The 20,096-nt window shown below is 48.2% G+C and overlaps 1 protein-coding gene across 1 annotated transcript; it reads left to right on the top strand.

Annotated features, from left to right (window-relative positions):
* Positions 1 to 7,740: 7,740 nt before the first annotated feature.
* LOC129601628 (uncharacterized protein DDB_G0285291-like) lies at positions 7,741 to 8,307 on the top strand. The gene has a single exon (XM_055500492.1). The coding sequence runs from the start codon at positions 7,741 to 7,743 to the stop codon at positions 8,305 to 8,307; it is 567 nt and encodes a 188-aa protein (XP_055356467.1).
* Positions 8,308 to 20,096: the final 11,789 nt, after the last annotated feature.

The raw sequence follows: 20,096 nt of genomic DNA, 5'->3' as shown, positions 1-20,096 counted from the left end.
GATTTTGATGTAGCCGATTCAATCACATATTTCTTTGAAGTTGTAGGTGTCGATGACCTTTCTGCAACTTCGGCAACAGACTCGTTCAGGATTTCGACATCGGGAGAAGACGGTTTATCCTTTTTCTTTTTCTCCGCTTTCTTTTTCCCGGTGCTTGGATCCTCGCTGTCATCGCCGCTCTTTTTCCTTTTTTCTTCTTCTTCCTTTCGTTTCTTCAGGAAGTCACCTGTGTTAACTTTTTCACGCTTCATGGCTTGTTCCAGTTTGGGCGCTTTACTTGGTTTAACAACAACTTTTGGAGAAACGTTGTCGTCCTCGGCTATGTCGTCGTCTTCATCTTCGTCGGTCGATTCTTCCGTCGAATCCCCTTCACCTTCTTCTTCTTCTGGATCATCTTGTTTCGATGGTCGCTGGGTACTCTCCGTTCCTGCCGCTTCGGCTACGGAGGCCTCTGCCATCTCTCCGGCTCCACTTTCTTGTGCCGGGTTTATTTCCAGATGAGCTGTCGGCACCTTTGGTGGTTGTGTCACTATCTCCCATAGGTGATTGAGTTTCTCATCATAAAACCCTGTTTTGTATGATCCATCACTCATATTTTTTGTTATTCGGAGATGAGCTCCATCCATTTCCGCTCGATGACGCATCATACTGATCATTGTGTTCTTATGAGCTTTAGGATCTTGACGATCGCTTGGTGGTATGAGGTTCCACAATTCGTCGCGAGCTTTTTGGTCAGCATTACGAGCGCTTTCATCTGATGCATCCCATGGTGCAAAAGGAATTGGGTCTCCCGTTATCTGATCAACTATCACCGCGGTTATGATCTCCGCTGGATCGGCGTCGTATTCCAATTTAAACGTCGTTTTCCTGCACGTCGCATCATTATATTTCAAAATCGACTCATAGTCATCTGCTGTTCGCTTTTTCGGGTCAGGATCTGCCGTCGATTTTGGGCGGATTCTTTCTGCTGTCAGGAGCCTTCCGTCCACTGTATATGTATATGCCAAGTGGTCATCATTTGTTCCCACTTTAATTCGAATCCATGCATCTTCTTCGGTCGCTACCTTTGACACTACGTGTTTCATCATCTGAATGAGAACTCTTGGGTTATGACGTTCTTCCGGGGGATGAACTGTAACGCCTCATTGACTTCTGTCTTCGCCTTTTCCCCGATCTCGGTTTTGACTGATTTGTCCGCTAAAGGATTGTATGAATCGATTTCCTTATTTGTTGCTTTCTCGACTATCCTGGCCGTGACCTTCCGTTCCTTATGGTCCGTCCCGGTATATTTGACCGTAAAACTTCTGCATTTCGGAAATCGAAGCGCTTTTGGTCCTGCGTTCGACGGCGTGGGTGGCACACTCTGACTACCCACTGGAATCGGTGTCTGTGGTTTTGCCCGTGGTGCTTTACTCGTCGTGACCTTTTGGGTCCGCTGTCCTTTCTTCTCAGCTTCTGATGGGCTGTTTGTCGGTGACCTTACTCTTTTTCCACTTTTTGTAGTTCCGCTGGACGGTTCTGTAACCGAGCTAGTACGTCCGGGTACTGATCCTGCAGTCGAACTGGCTCGTGACCTTTGTGTTCGTTCAGATGAAATGGGCGAAACCTTCTGGACAACACCTAAGGAAAACGCATGATGCCGTTCTGGAAAGGAGGTACAGACGGTGTATTACCACCTCCACATACCATAGCAGATGCGACCAAAAGTACGACTCTGTCAGAATATTTTGCAGTAAAAGCACGACCCGGATAACAAACAGTAACCTATGTATACAGCATCGATATAGAAAAAATTAAAGCGTCTCCGTATGCAAGCTACGATATGCCTATTACGTGCACACCTACTTATGCACCGACCATAGTAAAGGGCCACGAGGTCAGAACACTTTTCGATACCGGTGCAGGCTGCAGCATTATTAGCGAGAGTTTAGCAAGAAAAATTAATCTTAAATTCTTTCATTTTAACAAAAGGCGCATCTGATTTACATTTCACAACTATTTCGGATCGATTTAAATGCCCGGAGACATACACAACTAGTACGACTGTAAAAGTAGGAGTAATAGACACCGTACACAAATTCTTTATCGTTTGCGGCCTCCCTAATGAATTTATAATCCTTGGTGCTGACTTTTTAAAAGAACATAGAATCAGTATTAATTTATACCGCGAACAAATTATGTTTGAAAAGCCAGACAGAGTAAAGAAGTCGTTTTTACCAAAAGATATTCAAGATCGTATGGCTAGAAATTACAACTACTACCCACAAACTGCGTTCAATCATTACAAAGTAATAACCGAAATTGGCCTCACTCTTACACTACTCCGTACAAAGGGTATCTTACTAGGAATACCTGAAATACCAGAAGTCGTAGTACCTGAAGTACCAGCACCACAAGTAGCGATTAATGCACCTGATACGAGTATTGATGTTTTCCCTACAAATACGAGTACGAATTGTAGTGATTCCGCGTCTGACGGATCTACAGCAACGGTCACGAACTATAGCACCGCGAATAACGATGACCACAAAGCGGTTCTACGAGCTTCAGTAGAACCAGCACCACCAGTCACCGTTACTGTGCCAAATAATAGTCTTGATCATACTGTTACAGTAACTACCGATACTACTACTGAATTCGTTAACGACGACACACCTTCTGTTTTCAACATCTCGCCTGATATTGTAGATCAGTGTGACTCAGCAAAAGTACTGTAGCGGCTCCACCAAGTTATACCACAGAGTTTGTGCACGGAAAAACGGTACCCAGAGTGTGTGCATTCACTGTGCAGGCGAATGCACGGGCATGCACACGCTGCGTGGGTGCAGTTTTCCCGTACACAAACTCTGTGGTATAACTTGGTAGAGCCGCTACAGTTCCTGTACATTCCGATGTATCTTGGTCGCAGTCTCACATTAAACTCGGCAAAAAGATGAAAATCCCTAAGAAAACCGGTGTAGTCGTGCAGTTTACTGTACCTGACAGCTATAACGGAGACGCGATTGTCATCTGGCAAAAGAATATCTTGTTACAACACTTGGTTGGTGTAGCGAACACCATAGTATCTATTGAAAATGGAATAGGAAGTACAGTAATTGCCAACTTCAGTGACAAACCAGTAACATTAAAAAAGGGTTGTTAATTGGTTATGTAGAAACACTAGCTGCAGAGGAACTGGCCGAATGCAACAATCTCCAACCTGGTACGAGTATTAGCCGAGATGAATTAAACGAGCATGTAAAAAATCTAAACCTTAACCTCAACTTAACTACCGAACAGCGAAACCAGTTAGTACACCTTTTCGTTAAATATGAAAAAGTATTCCCCTCCAAGTCCCACCCGCTTGGCTTGTGCTCCGAAGTCACACACGAAATCGACACAGGTGATAACAAACCGATAAAACGGATGCCGTGGCGCACGTCCTTTGCGCATCGTATTGAGATACAGAAACAAGTGAATGAAATGCTAAATAAAGGAGTAATTAGAAAATCTACGTCTCCCTGGGCCGCTCCAGTAGTATTAGTAAAGAAAAACGACCCGCATTCAGCATTACGTTTTTGTGTAGACCTACGCGGAGTAAATAACGTTACGCACCGGCCGATGTGGCCACTGCCGCGCGTAGATGACGCGATTTCTAGCTTTAGTGGCTCAGTGAATTTTTCATCGCTTGATTTTAACTCTGGATTTTGGCAAATCCGGATGAAAGAAAGCGATATACCAAAGACAAGTTTAATTACGCCCAACGGACAGTATGAATTTTTGAGAATGCCTTTTGGGTCATATTATAAATTTTTGAAAATAATATGACCCAAAAAATTGAATTTTTGGGTCATATTATAAATAAACACGGTCTTAGCCCTGACCCCTCTAAAATAGCTGCAATATCTGCCTTCCCGCGCCCCCAGACATCCAAACTAGTAAAATCCTTTATAGGCGCATTATCGTACTACAGGCAATTCATTCAAAATTTCTCGGGCTGAGTAAACCGCTTATCGAGCTGACAAAGAAAGACGCACCGTTTATCTGGGGCGAGAACCAACAAGCAGCTTTCGAAGAATTAAGAGTAGCATTGACAACAGCGCCGCTATGGAGGCCGTTCGACCCGGCATTACCTTCACAACTAAAAACCTACGCTTCCGGCATCGGAGTGGGCGCCATACTGGAGCAACAACATGCCGACGGGTGGCATGTTGTCGCCGCCTATGCGTCTAAAATGCTAGACAAGCACCAGATGAACTATCCGACGTCTGAAAAAGAACTTTTTGCCATCGTTTTCGGTATCAAAAAGTTCAAACATTATTTAATTGGCAAACATTTTGTAGAAATAACTGATCATGCCGCTTTACAATTTCTGTTGAACTTCAGGGCCTCAGTGCAGACTTAACCGATGGGCACTGTTACTACAAGAGTACGACTTCAAAGTAATTTACCGAAAAGGTCGTTTACATCAGGACGCCGACTTATTAAGTCGCAATCCACTCGAGCCGGCTGATAACAGACAATTGTGATATTCCTGTATATAGTACGAGTATTGACCCGTGTTTACTACCGACTACGCAGAAATTCGTTGACGAACAAGAATCTGATAATTTCATTAGCAACATTAAGGATATTATTAACAGCAGGAATAACACTGTCACAGTAAAAGCAGTGCAAGCAGACCTGGGCAGTTATAACTTAACTCATAACTTAACGCGAGTTATTTCCGAGTTATCGAGTTATAACGTAACTCTGAAGCGTAACTCGCGACGAAGAAAACTTAACTCTAACGTAACTCGAAAGTAAAATAGCGCAGCGTAACTGTAGCGTAACTTTGCGGTTTCGAGTTATCTGTAAACATATTGAACACAAACACAAAAGAAAGTTTGACTCAGGCCACATTACTTTCCGAAAATTCGCGAAACAGTAAATTAATGAACATCGCTTGATCTGGTGTACACCACAACCGCCCTAGGAACTGAGCCCACTGGCCATATGGCTGATTGTGAGTATGGGATTCTATTATGCCGTATATCTGTACGTGCTCGTAAACCGCAGCAAGTGCTCACGCCGCCTGCACAAGTACTTTTAAGCTAGACCGTACTTTTAAGTAACAGAAAGCGAATCAGCTTGGCTTCTTGAAAAGGGATTACTGTAGCCGCCCGCACAAGTTAGACCACAGAGTCGGTATACCGAAAAAAAGCGCACCAAATATACCTACTCTAACCGGGCAAATTGCACGGCTGTCGTACGAAGCAATATTGATTGTCAATAATATTACTTTTCCTTCAGCAACTGAATGATTAATTAATTAAAAGTCACATCTTCTCCGTTTTATGATTTCCCGGAACTATTCCGTTCTCACGTTTATCTCACAAGAATCATCACCGTACAGAATACTGCAAAGTGCAAAGGCTGAATCGCTACCCCCACCCGCCAGGGGCACCCCAAAAACCACAACAAACCAGGTTTACCCATCAGATAATCCGAGTCCTAAGTTTTTTTGCTTCTTTTAACTTAAGATGCTCATAAAAACAGTATCTTCAGTAAAATTATGAATTTAAAAATTAATAGAACGTCTGAGAACGAATTTACAAAACCGTGCATTTTGCCCGGTTAGAGTAGGTATATTTGGTGCGCTTTTTTCCGGTATACCGACTCTGTGGTCTAAGTTGTGCGGGCGGCTACAGTACGGCATCGGTTTTATGCCCTTTATCCGGCAGGCATAAGGTATTTAAAGGAAACGGCTACTATTATTTTCTTAGACTTAAAAATCGTATTGTGAAAGTAATTTTTAATTAATTCAGATTGAAAGGCCAAGGGAGACGCAAAGACCGTCTAATAGGTAGCTACCAATAAAGATAAAAAGGTAAAATGCTCTGCTCAGCTGTAGCGTTTCCTTTTTTAACCCCCTAACAACGGCACTACTAGCGGTAAAAAGCGGTCTTCAAAATCGGTGAAATGCGCTTTTCCTGGTAAATCCTCAAGTTTACGGCTCGTGAAATAGACTTCAAAACGCTTACGGTTAGCGCCGGTCCGGCAGTTCTAGCGTATTTTGTAATACAGGTACAGTACTTGTGCAAACATGTAGAGCTGATATGTTCCACTACTGTTTTTTTGGAATTAGAGAATCAGTTATTTATTTCGAAAAATACATCGGTGTGTGCTTAAAACCTAAAGTAAGTAATTAGTCCTAACTTAAACTGATTAAGAGCGCAAATCAAATTTTTTTTACTGTAGCGTAACTCGAGATATAACTCGTAACTCAAGTTTTTGGGAATAGCGTAACTCGTGACGTAACTCGCGCGCCCCGACTAACTCTTAACTCTAACTATTGGTCCATTTTCCATAACTGCCCAGGTCTGGTGCAAAGTATAAAAATAATGCACTATGCAATACGTAAAAAAGTGTACAGCCGCCTATCCCGGCACTATATATTAGCACAGTGCACTGTAGATGTATTACACGGCAGCACTGATAAGTATATATACCCAGAACAGTAAATAATAACAATATTATGTGAGCGTTTGCAGTCATGGAAATGGACACCCACGAGGCTCCCGCTAACGGAGACAGTAACACGGCGACAAGCAGCTCGGCACCGGCAGACACACCACAAGCAACACCCAGCGCCACCGTACCGCCTGAGTCGGCCTGACGCTATGGACATCCAGACAATTGGATATGATGATGGCAGCTTCAACAACGAGCCATTCCATCCAGTGACACGCCAGAACAGCCGCACACATGCACCTCCACCCGCACCGGCCGCTTCCGACAGTACCAATCAGCAACCCGGCCAGCGCACCGAACAGCAAAGTAACAATACTCCGCAGAACGGCCACGAGAATATCAACCAGCGCCAGCAGGGACAGCCACGCGCTGAGCGCATCCGTTATGTCACCGCAACTTCCCGTCAGACAGCACTCCCTGTTAACGACTTGCCGTTCAACCCGTTTATTAGCCGCAGCTGGGCCGTCACCACTGAGGACATACAGCGCCACATGAACAATATCGGTACCGCGATAGACCGCCTTCAGGAGCAACGCAGCACCCTGCCGAATAACTACGACGCACTGGGGATAGAGTACGAGATTGAACAGCTGAAGAGTATGTTCTCGTTTTTGGAGCGGCAGAGTAAACAAACTAACAGTAACAAATTCGTGACGTTCCCGGAACCACTCGCTACGTCTCTTGGCCACTTCTACCAGCAGTCCTGGCGTTTCGAACGTTTTGCCACCAGAGCCTGGATAAAGTATGCAGCAGAAGACGGGACCTGGCGATATGAACACCGTTCTGGTTTTGTGTATCGCTACATCCAGGGCCGTAGCGAGGGTATAGGCGCACTGGCGCGCGCCTACCCCTCCTCGGCCAATTTTTGACTAATATTTTCGCCCGAAACTGGCGCACAGGCGCACGGGCGCAAAATTTCTGGATTTTTCCAAAGGCGCAGCGGGCGCCACTGGCTATGCGCCCGTGGCGCAGAGTGGACTTTGGCCGATGTGCCTTGGTCTGAGGTACGGCGATCAAGAACTATAATAATTAAACTATGTTTTATTATTTTTATATTAATTAAAGTAGTAAAGCGCGGCCTGTTTATACGGGCGCAACGGGCGCAGGCTTCGAAATTTATGGGCGCAGTGGGCGCAGACTGACCTTCGAAGCGGGCGCAAATGGCGCAGCCAAATTGCGCCTACCCCATCCCACGGACCTCGCTACGGCCCTGGATACATCAGTAACTCACACCGTCAAGGTTTCGAAATGGTGGAGCAGTATCCGCGATATTTCAATCCGTACCGCTATTTCCCGATCAACATGCCGTTTTGGCCAGGTGAAATTGCCTGGGATGGATCATACACGGAAGAGACACGTACGCGAATCAGTAATTACATGGTTGAAATTGACGAGTATAAAACAGTGAAGGGTACCAATAATGACAAAGATATACAGTATCCTTTCGTCGAAATGGCAGACATGTGGGCTGGAGAGTATCAGCAACTTGATTTGGGCAAGATTATAGCAAAAACCGGCATTCGTGGATATGCACCGGACGAGCGAGGTCATCAGTCCACCGTGCGGGACGATAAAGTAACCATTGCGCAGTTGAATGCCAAAATTCGCCAGCTTGAAGAGCAACTCGGACACCCGCGCCAAGGTAACCAGCAGCAACAGCAGGGACAATACCAACCATACCCGCAACACCCCGGACAGCAGCAGCCGGAGCAGCCGCCGCGCCAGAATGGACAGCAGCACCCGCGCCAGAATGGACAGCAGCACCCGCGTCAGAATGGAGAACAGCAGCGTCGCCAGTACCAGCCACGCCGTTGAATCGCCTGACCGGAAACCGAAGAGAGCAACACAGCAACACGTGGGAGCAGCAACCCGCCATCCGGATTCACCACGATCAGTAACGTTCTTACAGCAACTCTCATTGTTATTTGCTCAAAATATCTGTGTTACTTTTCTTCTTTAATTTCCATTCCTGATTTTTACCGGATCTCTCTTGATAAGACATAGCTTACTGCTACCGTGCGGGATGTAGCCGTACAAATAAGATCGGCAGTGTTACTGTAATGATGATGAAGATTTCATTGGTGCTAGTTGAAGCGGAAAACATCTGAATGTGTACTTGTACGAATGTTCACTTTTATCATGAATTTCTACACTGGTTTGGGAAATGTCTAACTGATCTAAAATCATTCTTGCTCTTGCCCTTGCCCTTGCCCTTCTCCAATGTTTTCAGCTGAATAAAAATGTGTGCGTACGCGTTGACAATGTGTTCCATTGCCGGCTTTCGTTAAGAGTTAATTACATAAGCGATCTTAAAGTAATTCGTTAACACCACCAGAACTTCCGATCGTGGTACGGGTGTGTAACCCACTCCACTAGGGACAGCTTAGAAGTTGTCAATGCAGTACGGACTCTTCGACGTCTAAAGGACAACGAGTGGAAGAAGAAGAAAAAGGAAAAGGAAAAAAAGGAAACACCAAAAAAATCCCACTTCCTCCGGTCCTTCCTGGATGTAACGTCACATCCGACTGGCAAGACCTAAGTACCACAGAGGTACGAGTCATTAACATACCAGCACCGGAAACACTGAAACCGACTGTTCGGACCGTAAACACGGCGGAGGAGTCGGACGAGTTGGAAGATGAAGAAACACTTCCATCACCGCCTGAACCGAACGCGAAACTTCGGGAAGCGCAGCTGCGAGACCCGCAACTATGCAGAATAATTGACGAACTGGAAAATCCATAAAAACTCGACCATAAGTCGAAACATCTGGAACACTTCCAGATGGCCCAAGGAGTTTATACCGACTGAAGACGATCAACACAAAGTTTAAACGATGCTTCGTCGTACCGCTCTTCATGCGAAATCAGATTATTCGATCGCTCCATGACGGAAAAGCCGGAAACCACCGGACGGGAGAAGACGATCGAAGCACTGAAGTTGCGTCACTATTGGACAAGGATGAATAGCGACACTATCTCATACATTGAGAAATGCCGACAATGCATCATGACAAATAAGCTCCGATGTCCACCACCGGGTAAACTCTAAAAGACGGAGGTTGTTGAAGCATGGTATCGCATTTACGCGGACTTTAAAGGTCCCCTACCTCGGACGGAGACGAAGGGATACCAATATATCGCAGCGGTAACCGACCAGCTTCACGAAGTTCACCATAGCCCGGGCAGCGGAAACTAACACCGCGAGAGATTTCGAAAGGTTCTTCGTAAAAGACGTCCTACTGAAGTATGGAATGCCGACCTTGATCCACTCGAACAGAGGGAGACACTTCACGGCGAAGACGTTCGCCAAGGTCGCACGGATTTTCGGCATCCAACACACGCTTGGAACTGCCCACCATCCAGTAGGACAAGGACAAGTCGAACGGCAGATGCAGACGATATGGGACGGAATACGGAAGTTCTGCGACGTAAGAGACGGACACCGTTGGCACAGAGCCTTAGACTATGTCGTCTGTGGAATTAACCGAGCAGTCCACGCTGCGACGAAATTCTTACCATTTTACATGCTGTATGGTCGAGAAATGACCATGCCACACGACATAGTGGCCGGAACGAGCACACCGGAGACCTTCACGGATAAGGAACACTAATCCGGCGGATCAAGGAGCGACTTCAACGGTCGCATGAGATTGCACGCATCAACATTGATGAGGCATTCGAGCGAAAAGCCGAACATTACAAGAAGTAGAAGTCCTCGCAGACCTTCAAACCGAGGGACAAGGTAACGGTGGAATTTCCGAACAACGACCCAGCCACAATGGAACGCTACGACGGAGTTTGGACGGTTATCAACTACTTTGGGCCGAATAACTTGCTCCTTCGATGCGAAGACGGACGTGAAGATACGGTAGCCGTCGACCGAGTCAAACATTGCCCGGTCGAAACGAGTCGACCAGCAACTCGGTCATTTGGCCCGGTAGTCGACCCGACCGAAGGGAAGTCTACTCGGAACCGAAGAAGAAGTTTGAAGTAACCGCCGAAAAATCTTCGGATCCGACCAACGACGCGGATAAAACGGAACCGACGGTGAAGAAGAAACGAGGTCGACCTCGGAAGAAACCGCCGACTGACTTCGAGACACCAGCACTGCAGGAACTGCAGAAGCAAGATGTGATAACCGCTGAACCAGCACCGACTACGGAAGAAGTAGCTGAAAACGAAGCTCAACCGACCACGGAGAAGCCAAAGGAGTCGGAAGATAAGTCGGAAACACCGGTCCAACCAGCTGACCAACTCACGGAAGAATTGAAGAAGTCGGTAACTAAGCCAGCTCAAAAGAAGAGGACGGTCAAGAAAACCGACTCATCGGCACCGACCACAGAGGTCGTCGTAGCAGACTCGGCAGTCTAACCGACTAAGTCCAAACGGAAGTACGGAACGGCTAAGAAACCAAAGCTGACGGCACCACAGATGCTAGAGGAGACTGAAGTCGCTAAAGACGAAGCCCATAAGGAAATCCTCGAAAGAATCTCGGAAGGACGGGCGGACTCGGAAACACCAGTTAAAACAGCAGTCATAACAGAATCGACTGAGTTATAGGGCCATAAGCATAAAATTTAGAATAAGTTTTAGGTAGCTTAACAGTAGCTAGGCATAGATGGACCTTTGGTGTCGAAATGGAATCTCTCTTAAGTTGAATGCACGGGATTTAGAAGAATTCTAACGCGCCGTATTTCCTCACCTTGACAGCAAACAGCAACGTCATGTCGTCACCGAAACGACCCACCTTCCAGCGGATCTAACAGCGGACGTAGCGGATCAGGGTCGGGTCGTCCGCACCCGTATCAACACCCACGCTCGTCGTCGCGTTCGGATAATTCGCGGTCGGCAGCACAAACGCCCCTACCGCAGGTAGAAAATCCTAACGTTAACGTAACAGCTAATTTGTTAGCAGGTCTTACGGTCAGGCCCCAACATGGAACGTATCGACCAGCATATCGACCAATCCCGCCACAAATTGTGCCACCGAACACCGGAGTCGATACAACAGGACTTTTGGTAAATTACGGCGCAGCAACGAATCAGACGACTCCAGTAACGGCACACCCATATGGTCAAGTGCCGCCTTATCACTGGTCGGTGCCGACTACAATAGTCGGACCGATCAGCCCAGCATCAACAATGATGACTGGATCAGTTTTCCTGGCACCCACAATGGTGCCAGGGATGGCTAACATAGCCGGACCAATCTACACGACGCCCACAAGGGCGCCAAGTAGCATGGTATATAATGGACCCCCAATTCGATTTGTACCAGTTCCGCCGACGCCCGGAATGGTATCTCCAACGAGATTGGCAACAATCAGCGTGGTCGGCCCGAACAACACAATCTCGCCACCAAGGCCAGTATTAGTGTCAGATCCACTCGGACCGATCACTCCACCAATCTCGCCTACTCAGCTCGGACACCCGGGACAACAGAATCTGTGGACCAATCCGAGTGCGACCACATACTTGCTGGATCGACTAAACCAGCATAGGAACCAGGTCGGAGGACAGGGCCAACAAGGAACTGTTTCGACGGCGACTACACAAGTCGCTGCGTCAATGCCTCTACCGAGGACGAGTAACGGGAGATCTGACGCCGAACTGCGCCACCAAGAGGATACTGACCTCATGCTAGAAGACCGCAACGGTGCGATAACCAATTCAAGCCGACTGATGCAATTGTTGGACGAACTCTCGCCTAATCAACAAGATTACCAGCAACAGCGGGAAAGCATCATGGATCAACTACGACGGAATCACGACTATGTGATGAGCAAGGATAACGAAATCCGAGCTGCGAAACAACCAACGACTCCATCAGCAGTCGTCCCGACAGCACAGTTCTCACCCATGGTCGTGCAAAATTTGAATCCACCAGTAACAGTTCCCGCTCTACAGCCGAATCCGATCCAGCACGTCCCTCAAGGATTACCAGTGGAACCGCTCCCAACAGTACAGGAGCTGAACCAATTTCTACGGATGACCGCCATAGTCATCGGACGGATCGATACGACACTGGATGATACACCAACGGGAACCAATGAGTCGGGAAGCCTCGACAACGACCGAGAGGCTATTAAAAAGTGCACGAAATGGCTACGACCATTTTTGCAGACCGACATTCCGACGCAACCGACGTTGCTAATAAGATTCCGGACAAGAGTGGAAAATGGGCCCAGACTCAAACTCTGACTCTGACTCTGATTCTGACTACTCAAAGTCTGACTCTGACCGCTCAAAGTCTGACTCTGACTACTAAAAGTCTGACCCTGATTCTGAAATTTTCTTAGGTTTCTTAGGGTTTTTCTTAGGGGTTCTCCTAGGTTTTCTTAGGTTTCTTAGGTTTCTTAGGATTCTTAGGTTTCTTAGGTTTTCTTAGGTTTCTTAGGTTTCTTAGGTTTTTTAGGTTTCTTAGGTTTCTTAGGTTTCTTAGATTTTCCTTATGTCTCTTGGGTTTCTTAGGATTTTCTTAGGTTTGGACAGTCAGAGTCAGACTTTGAGCGGTCAGAGTCAGAGTTTGAGCGGTCAGAGTCAGAGCTTGAGCGGTCAGAGTCAGAGTCAGAATCAGAGCTTGAGCGTGGGCCCAGATATGCCGATACTCACACTAGTACAGGTGCAACCCATTCTCGACAGTAGAGAAAGACAGATTGAGGATGACGCAATTTGAGGATCGTGTAGCCCTTAACAATGCGGCGCATAGAGCTAACGACTTCGGTCGGAGTATTCGAATGGCCCAGCGAATAATGACACCTGGCCACCCAGCCACGAACGACGAGGCTATCCGACTAAATCAGCATGTCCGACGGATCCAGCAGATAATCCAAAGTGACCAACGAGGGGCCGAACAACAAGTCCCTCAGTTAAGATACCATGCCATGGCACTCCAGATCGGAGAGGACGGCCAGGCGACAGAAGCCTGGAGAACGATCCTCGATGGCAAACAGACCATCCAGAACATTCACGAGCGCGTTGCTCGCGGAACCTATGGCTTCAATGCATTGGATCCGGTGAAGAAAATCAACGATCAGTCGACGTAGTGCTAGCGGAAGAACTAACGAGGTTTGGTCTGCCTACAACAGAGGTGGACAGACACCGACTTCGGGTAGCTATGAATCGAGTGAAGACGGTCAACCTGGCAGACAAATTTCCGACCTCACAAACAGGAGGATTTACGGGTAACGTTCAACCGATTACGTTATTACCGGGAGCTGTCAGAACTCCACCGATATCAACGCCACCGTTACCGACTGCACAGGTCATAACGTCAACTGTTATGGGGGACGAAAGGATATCACCGGTCACTGTACCGTCGACTTCATCTGAGGCGGAAATGCACACGAAAATGCGAAAGGACCGCCCGGAAAGGGTATCAGCCGTAATACACGAAGGATGGGATCTACTGGAAGACCTCCAGAGATCATATATAAGTGTAACACCAGTAGATGGCGAAAGCATTAAAGCGGCACGGTAGAAGATGGATAACTTGACGGCCTACTTAAGGAAGGCAGACGACCTTATCCGCAAAGACGAGCCGATCGATATCGACGAACGACAACTCAGGTCGGCAATCGAACGGATCACAGAGATCCTCGATGCGGATTCGGATTAAAACGCTGGATTAAAACGCCGGCCCGAGTACATTCGGATTAAAACGCCGTCAGCACCTCGCCGACCGACACCGACTAAAACAGCGGTGATGACCTTGGTGAGCACTAGAGTTCGTAATTCGTCAAGATTTAAGCAGCGCAACGGAAATTTTCAGCCTTTTGGAAAAACTTGACGAAACCTAACTGTACGCAAATTTAGAAAAATAATAACGAAACTTAGCGATTTTACTAAACCATTTAACGAATCTTGGCGATAACGGAACATATTTCATGTACTAAAGAACGAAACTGAGCGAAATATTTTGAAAGAAAGATTACTTATTCAAACTGAGCCTAAATTTTGCTCCTATACACTTGAAACCAAGCAAAAACTGTTGAAGGCAGTAAATTTTGAAAAAAATCAAAGAAAACATCATAATTTCGCGCGCAGCGCGAAGCTGACGGGCAGATTTCTTTAAAATTTGCCAGAAATTTCCGAAAAAACCGAAATAAGTAGCGAAATTTTTAGCGAACGAAAAAAGAAGTAATACGTAGACGAAACGAAAGGTTAAATTGAAATAACGAAGCTAAGCGAAGCGGTGTCCATTTGCCCTTAAAACCTGCGCGAAACTTGACGAACCGCTTCGTTAACTATCGTTGCGCTTCGTCATTTTGACGACTTACGAACTCTAGTGAGCACTACTTCGATAGAGAACCTGCTCGGCAATATGGAGGTAATCTGTCAATCCGGACAAGATTTGGCCGAAATTATCGACCACCGACTTAGTGGAACCTTGCAAGAGCCGGAGGCAACAGACCTCGCGAAAGCTGATCGAACTCTGCAAACGGAGTTGAATTGGACCGAACTCGGCTCACTCGGCTCTCGGGGAACACTCGGCTCATGGGGAATTCCTCCACCCGGCCCAAATCAAGACCGACTTGTGGAGGCCCTGCAGGCGATAACTGATCAAGTCCTACAGTACTTGACGAACCCGAACAAATCGGGAGCGCCACGTTAGGCGGAACCGTCCCCGATTCCGTCACCAGCGCTCGATGTAGAACTCCCTTTTGCGGACGACATGGCCGACCAACAAGAAGTTGACCTTAGGAAAGCCGAAGACCAATACCGCGAAGTGGTCGACGTCATGGAGAAACTCGGTAAACAACTTCGGGATTTCGACTCTAATGACATCTTAGAGAAGCGAATGCGTGACGCCTTGGACCAGCAGTATAACATCTGCTCCAGGCGAGTCGAAGGCTTATGGAAAATTCTGGAGGCGAACCCACAAAGGGTCTAGCCGAAGTCGGCACCACCACAGCCGACCCCCGCGGAACAGCCAAGTGAACCTTTCACCGGGGGAATATAGGAAAACCCTCGATCAGAAGTTAGTCCGTGCAGAACAGATCGCAGCCGGCCTTAAACGCCAAATTGCGGATATGGAAGGAACAGATCGGACCATCCGTAACATAAGACAGGCGATAGAGGATCAACTCTGGACCTCTCAAATGCACATCCACGACTTGGAGGCAGAAATCGATACATAACGTTGGCAGGGACTTCAAGCCCTTCGCGCCATACAAGCACAATGGCAGACGGCACCGCAACAGCCGACCAGTTCGAGTCAGCCGACTTCGATATCAGCTCCGACTCAATCACAGCCGACCTCGGCAGCAGGCTTGGTTCAACGGAAACCAGTGGAAACAGTCGACCGAGCCATGTCTCCGGCCACAAAGGCACGGATCATGGCAGCTATACCGGACACGGACGAACTGCCGAGTACGGTCGCGCTACATGTGGTTTAACTGTTAGCCAAAGTCGCGGAACTCATCACAGAGATGAGAGCCCGCCGGAACTTTTGCGAGGACAATAGTCAGTTGGCACATGACCTCGATCGGGACATCTTGGCATGGGGAAATAGCGCTCGGTTTATACGACGACTATGTCACCCGGACGCCCCACAGACGGCCAGGACACGACAACACCTTATCCGAACCACTTCATGGTTGGAAACGAGGGTTAACGACTACGAAGAAGAAAAGGACAGGAATAACCAGAAGGCGTCGACCAGCCAGGCAACAGAGGCCATGGCTACTGGTCGGTCGTTGAGGATAACACAGATCCAGTCGACACGGGAACCAACCTTCGACTCTGTCCGACTTTCACCCCAGCTCGCCCTGCACAACCGACTCAACCAGTGGCGAATTTCGACCCAGAATGGATTGGGAGAATCCATGCCAAACTACCAGAAGTTGATCTGGTCATCGCTAAACTCCGGCGAATGATGGAAGAAACCGACCAGCAAAGTCCTCGATACTGTCTTGGGACTTGGGATACTTGGAGAGCAACACGAAGGAGATCCCGTTCATTTTACGAGCAACAACAGCACAGTCGGCGAAGAATCGCAAACGACTTCAGATACTGATGGCGAAGATTGAGACTTTTATGGACGACTTCTACAGACGGAAGGAAGAAGAACAGCAACGTAGGCTGAAGAAGCCGACTTCCGCTAAGAAGCCTATAATCCAGCCTGTCAAACCGATGGAAGCAGTCCAACCGACCGTTCACCAAGACGAGCCGATGGACGATCTATCAGTACCACCGCTCGAAGACGAAGTCGAGCCTATGGATACGTCGGAAGAAGTCAGTATGACACAAAATAGCCGACCTAAACCACTTGAACGACCAACGATTTCACCCGGGCTCTCACAAGGAGAACCTCAGTCGAGTGAACGAACACCAGATGATCGACTCATCCTCCAACCAGGCGGATCTGGATCGCCTAAATTTGTGAGGAAGCCGAAGACGACCGACAACATCGAAGAGCACGGTCCACGAAGACTTCTCTTTCCGTCGAAGTCGCCCCCACCGGTCAGAACCAAGGAACAACTCTTGGAGCTGATCAAAGTGGCTCCCACTTTACCTCCTGGAGAATAAAAAGCGAATCAGTCACGGACTGTGACTGGAGCAAAAGCTTTACTGTAATGATACAGGTTTAAGGAACGCTCCAGGGGCCGGGCGGCAGCGCACACGAGTCGTCGGCCCGTTTCAAGATCAAAGAGACCGACGGTCCGGGTGCGCTGACCACGCCTCCCCTACGTTCCTTAAACCTGTTTCATTACAGTATTTACCCCCGGGGTCCATAAGAAGTTCGTCAGCCAGGTTAGAACATTGGACCTACAACGGATACTCTAGGGAGCACAACTTCAAGGAGGTATCTGAAATCGGAACATGTCCGATGACGAGCAAACTCAACTAGCCCAACGAATCCACGCTACCATCCAGGATAGGGATAAAGCCTTGAGCCGGCTGATGGCCTTGAGGCGCGGAAAGCAGGAGTTACGACAACTTACGTTACGAGTTACGCTGGATTCGAACATCATAAAGCGATCCAGCTTCTCCGCCACCGCCATTAACCCGGCAGCCTATACACTAGAGATTGAACCTCGGCCTGGACAAGAGGTAACCGAGAAGATTCCGATAACAATGTCGGATGAAGACGAAGATGAAGACAATTCGACACAACCGAACCCATCGACGCCAAGACGCAGCAGATCGCCGGCGAAACAGATTTCGCCGAATCGAGCAGCATCCCAACCGACCAAGCTGCCAAGTCAACCTACGATGGAACAACCATGCAGGTTCACGCCTCGGAATACTCCGACTAAACCGAAGAAGGGCCAAGAGGAGATGGACACAACGTCTCCCTCGGAAGCGAGAGTCGGATTACCAGTCGAAACGTCACCACAAAGGGACGAACCGACTTCGGTACACCCCGCTCCACGTCTAACAATAGATGAATCTCGGATAAACGAGTCGACAAGAGAGTCGACCAAACGGAGTAAAGCAAAGGAGTAACCACCTCAGGACTCATCGCGAGAATTCCATGATGACCCTGCATTCCAGCACGTCAAAGACCTAACAAGGTCGGAAAAGGATGTCTGTGTCGACATGGCATTCCCAGAGGACAGGGAGCAGTGGCATATGCTGAGAATCCGCCGTGCCAGCGAAGTCGGTCGTGAACATGACCGACTTACCGAAAGGATGGCTGAAGTAATGAAGCAAATGGGAGAAAACTATCGGGCAGAAAAGAGTCGACCGAAAGCACTACAAGCGGCAACCTAGGTCCGACATAAAATTACGGCCCCGGATCCCAAGTCGACAACCAAAACGACATCGCAACCAGTCGTTAAGATGAAAGTTTCTCAGCCTACCAGACAACCATCCGTGCAGATTGAAGACGACTCTGCTCTAGACTCAAGAGTCATAACTCGGCTAACTCAACGAAACTGTCACGGAAAGATAAACGGAAAGTCAAAAAGGAAGCGGCGAACAGATCGCTAAACTGCAACAGAAGGAAACTGAAAAGAAGCAACTGAAGTCGGACACCAAGCAGTCGACCAAACCGAAGTCGAATTCTACGGTGAAGACGCCGAAGCCAAACCCGGCCAAGCGGCATAAATCGTCCGACGATCTTGACACCTCTGACGCCGGCCCACAAAGGACCGAGCAGAAGGAGGAGGTCGGGAAGAGTACGACCATGAAGCGGCGGAGCGGCGATTCCATGAAGTGATGGAACGGGCCGGCACACAGCCGAACAAAGCTCACCACAGAAGTCGTCTAAGCCGCCGACGTCAGCCAAAAATCTCGAGCCCTTGACATCGAAACAACAGTTCGATGAGGAATCCGACCAGATTTCGGACATTGAGGCAAAGGATTCGATCTCCGACCATGGATAAGATGATCCATATGAAGGATTCAAAGGTAATATGAAGGAAACCTTCAATCATGGAGCGGACACTGACGAGTTACAGTGGCCAGCCCCAGATGATACACGTCAACGATTTCCAGACGAACAGGAAGACGATCCGACCATAGTAATCCGCACCGTCCGAGTACACGTTGAAGTAGTACGCATCAGGAATGCCAAAGAAAACGGCACGGACATCTACCAGTCCTTTGTGCGAGACCTGCCGACTAACATCCAAGTTGGAGGTCAAACCGGATCATGGTTGACGCATCAACTTATGATGGCAATCGTGGCATGGACTCTGGATTTCGGATTAGCAGTAGCTGTCCACCGATAATGGGGACGGATGGCTGAGCTGCTTCCACCAGACGTTATTAAGGCGCTTAAAAGCACCTCCGGTAAGAACTCAAACGATATACCGACGAAAAGTGTACGGTGCATTAGATACATCAGGAACCCTCGCGGATCGACGCTACTTCAGATCGCCCGCGTGTATAACGTGATGTACATGGACGGTAAAGCAAATATGGACGATGTTATTAATAGTCTAATCATCAGCGATCCCGTTGCGTCCATGGTCGACGAGTACACCCTCCAGACGACTAACGCGGAACGCGAGCTGCCCGTTCGATATACCGTACCGGGATTCATACCGGAACAACATCGGCGTGAATTCAACCTTCGTATGTCTTACGTTAATCAGAAAGCGCCGGAAGGCACGACGCTGCCGAGGCGCGAGACCTGTACGCCGGTTTCAACCAAACCCGTTCTGTGGAGTGGGACTACAGAAGCCCCTTGTTGCCACGAGCGAGCACAATTGCATGATAGAGTACTAGTTACTCGGCTAGCAGAAGCAATAGCGACACGGAACCTCAACTGCGCGGGACTCGGCCGCCCAGAGGCACGTCACTTGGATAACCGGATTAACCGATCGACAGGAGCTCGAATCCGACCCAGAGTTCATATCAGGACGGAGTCGGCTTTACGATTGCCGATCAGCCCCACATGGGCGTAACGGTATAAGTCACTTTGGTCGACCATAAAGAAGAACGTATGACCGACTATTAGTCGGCTGGATCACACGACCAAACGGAGGTCGGAAACACGCGACAACAAGTCGGCAAAGTAACCAGAAGTCGGACGTTGACTTCCTAATGGAAGATTTCAGCTTTTGGACGGATGGAAATATACTTTACCCGACCACGGGAAGTCGACCATAGCCGACCTTGGAACCACAACACGGGCGACCGACCACTAAT

Source organism: Paramacrobiotus metropolitanus, unplaced genomic scaffold (genome assembly GCF_019649055.1).
Source record: "Paramacrobiotus metropolitanus isolate TYO unplaced genomic scaffold, Prichtersi_v1.0 Parri_scaffold0000258, whole genome shotgun sequence".
Taxonomy (NCBI): domain Eukaryota; kingdom Metazoa; phylum Tardigrada; class Eutardigrada; order Parachela; family Macrobiotidae; genus Paramacrobiotus; species Paramacrobiotus metropolitanus.
Note: the sequence above shows the minus strand (reverse complement) of the source record. Positions and strands in the feature narration are given on the sequence as shown.

Excerpts from the sequence above, each read along its gene's own strand:
- LOC129601628 (XM_055500492.1), top strand. The coding sequence starts at position 7,741 with ATGGTGGAGCAGTATCCGCGATATTTCAATCCGTACCGCTATTTCCCG.